The sequence below is a fragment of the Cervus elaphus genome, chromosome 15, assembly GCF_910594005.1.
Source record: "Cervus elaphus chromosome 15, mCerEla1.1, whole genome shotgun sequence".
NCBI classification, from domain to species: domain Eukaryota; kingdom Metazoa; phylum Chordata; class Mammalia; order Artiodactyla; family Cervidae; genus Cervus; species Cervus elaphus.
The window spans coordinates 35210258-35213118 of NC_057829.1; the positions used below are offsets into that span (position 1 = coordinate 35210258).

At 37.5% G+C, this 2861-nt stretch overlaps 1 protein-coding gene across 1 annotated transcript; it reads left to right on the forward strand.

The window, feature by feature from the left end:
* Positions 1 to 1347: 1347 nt before the first annotated feature.
* Positions 1348 to 2109, forward strand: LOC122708953 (CCR4-NOT transcription complex subunit 7-like). Its single transcript, XM_043925825.1, has one exon. The coding sequence runs from the start codon at positions 1454 to 1456 to the stop codon at positions 2066 to 2068; it is 615 nt and encodes a 204-aa protein (XP_043781760.1). The 5' UTR covers positions 1348 to 1453; the 3' UTR covers positions 2069 to 2109.
* The last annotated feature ends 752 nt before the right edge of the window (positions 2110 to 2861 follow it).

The window sequence follows — 2861 nt, forward strand, 5'->3', positions numbered from 1 at the left end:
TACAAGGGAAACAAACTAATGTGGCTAACATTTGGAGATTTGCTAATATTACTGATTGAAGTGTAGATGACACACATCATAACTTGTAGTCCGTCATTTCAGGGCAGTTAATGATTACCAAAATGCCTTCCTACGCATGCTCTGGTCTGGCCACATATTCCACATGGCTAAATATTTCACAGTCTCTTTTGTCAATATATATAAAATAGATTGCAAAGATATACACAAAAAAATAAACAAGCATTACACTCCTCAGGTAGTTTTATTAGCTATACTGTATATAGCTAATAAATATATAATTTTGTATTATGTTGTTTTGCACCAAATTTCTCCATTTATTTATCTTTGTAGCAACTATGAAAGCTCGAATTTTTTGTAATTTAATTTGGTACAAAATATACCTAAAGACTTGGCAATCTTTGGATTTGAATGAAATTGATTTGTGGAATCAATAAATCAAGAGCATTGTAAATATGGCTATAAATTTTTTTAAAATAAGGGTAAACAGAGATGGAATAAAAAGAAGCAGGTAAGGGAAGTGTGCTATCATAAAATAACTGCAGCTTCAACATCTTGGGTACCAGTTTCCCGGCAGACATTAAATGTCCAATCACAAAGGATTTTTCCTGAAGGGTGTAAAGCTGGTTTGAAAAACACTTGAGTCACAGAGCAGCCTACACACATGCCAATTAGAAACTGACAGACACTAGATGTGCTTGGAAGATTAACTACTACACACAGAAACAGCAGTTACTAAGCTCCTCAGTAGTTTTTTGCCTTTTCTTTTTTGTAGTCCTGCTGATTCAACCATTTGCACAATACATGTGCTATATTCCATGGGTCAAAAACAAGTAATATGGGAAAAGTTGGCAGATGGTCATTTTTCCAGCTAAGAGCAAGGAAAACCAAAACTGCTGATAAAACAGAGGATTTGAGTCAGAATCACTCTCTAAAGTGCAAAATTGATGGTCCACAATCTCAAAAAGCTAAAACTCCTGCAGAATGGAAGGGAGACATGAAACAGGGAAATAAATTACAGTCAGTGCTAGTTAATTTAGGAACGGGAAAAAAAAACAAGCTCAAGTAGGTGAAGTTTATCAAAGTATTCAATACCATGTAGCTTTCCCCACTCACACACTCCTACTAACAAGTGTATTTAAGGCCGGATTGAACCTGAATACTTTTCTGTTTGTTAAGATCTGAGATAGGAATGGTCATACTTAGTGCTGAAAGGCAGAAAAATAAGCTATGAAGAAAAAAAAGTAATGTCTACTGTTCAAGGGATTCAACCAGAGATAAAACCTATATTCAAGCATGTGTGTATCTCAAATAAAATAAAATAGGCGTGGTTGCAAGACCCATTGGAGAATTCAGGAGCAATGCTGACTATCAGTACCAACTGTTGCGGTGTAATGTAGACTTGTTAAAGATAATTCCGCTAGGACTGACTTTTATGAATGAGCAAGGAGAATACCCACCAGGAACTTCAACTTGGCAGTTTAACTTTAAATTTAATTTGACGGAGGACATGTATGCCCAAGACTCTATAGAGCTGCTCACAACATCTGGTATCCAGTTTAAAAAATATGAGGAGGAAGGAATTGAGACCCAGTACTTTGCAGAACTTCTTATGACATCAGGAGTAGTCCTCTGTGAAGGGGTCAAATGGTTATCATTTCATAGTGGTTATGACTTTGGCTACTTAATCAAAATCCTGACCAACTCTAACTTGCCTGAAGAAGAACTTGATTTCTTTGAGATCCTTCGATTGTTTTTTCCTGTCATTTATGATGTGAAGTACCTCATGAAGAGCTGCAAAAATCTCAAAGGTGGTTTACAGGAAGTTGCTGAACAGTTAGAGCTGGAACGGATAGGACCACAGCATCAGGCAGGATCTGACTCATTGCTCACAGGAATGGCCTTTTTCAAAATGAGAGAAATGTTCTTTGAAGATCATATTGATGATGCCAAATATTGTGGTCATTTGTATGGGCTTGGTTCTGGTTCATCCTATGTACAGAATGGCACAGGGAATGCATATGAAGAGGAAGCCAGCAAGCAGTCATGACATGAAATAGTTCTTTTATTTTTATTTTATTTGAGATACACACATGCGTCTTCACTTTCACTTTTCACTTTCATGCATTGGAGAAGGAAATGGCAATCCACTCTACTGTTCTTGCCTGGAGAATCCCAGGGACAGGGGAGCCTGGTGGACTGCCGTCTATGGGGTCGCACAGAGTCGGACATGACTGAGGAGATTTAGCAGCAGCAGCGGCAGCTGGAAACTAAGTTTGGAGCGCAGGGACATTGTTTTTATTTAAACTGATGATGTTTCCTTTCCATGGGGTCACAAAGAGTTAGACAGGACTGAGCGACTGAACAGAACTGAACTGAATGTTTCCTTTAGATAAAGCACAGGCTAATTCTGGTACTTACACACACACAGACACACCCCTAGCATTATTTTAAGCTAATTGACTACATTTAGTACCTGGTGTAATTAGTTCCATCCCCGTTGATTCCAGTTATGTTTCCTGTTTTTCTCTTATACACACAACCTGAGTTTCTCAGCTCTCTGGAGCAAAAGTACACATCATGCTATTTTCCTAATTATCTGAATTCTATTCTCAATTGAAATCATTTACTGTTGGCATCCACCATCTAAGCAAATTTTAAAATACCTTTTAAAAAATACAAGGGGCTTCCCTGGTAGCTCAGATGGTAAAGAATCTAAGTGACACTTCAGGCTTATGTTTTCACTTCATATGAAAAAAAAATTTCAATGATGTGCAACTTACATTATATATCCTACAGGTAACTTTCTTCCCCTTCCACCATCTTGTTAATCAGCTTAAGCT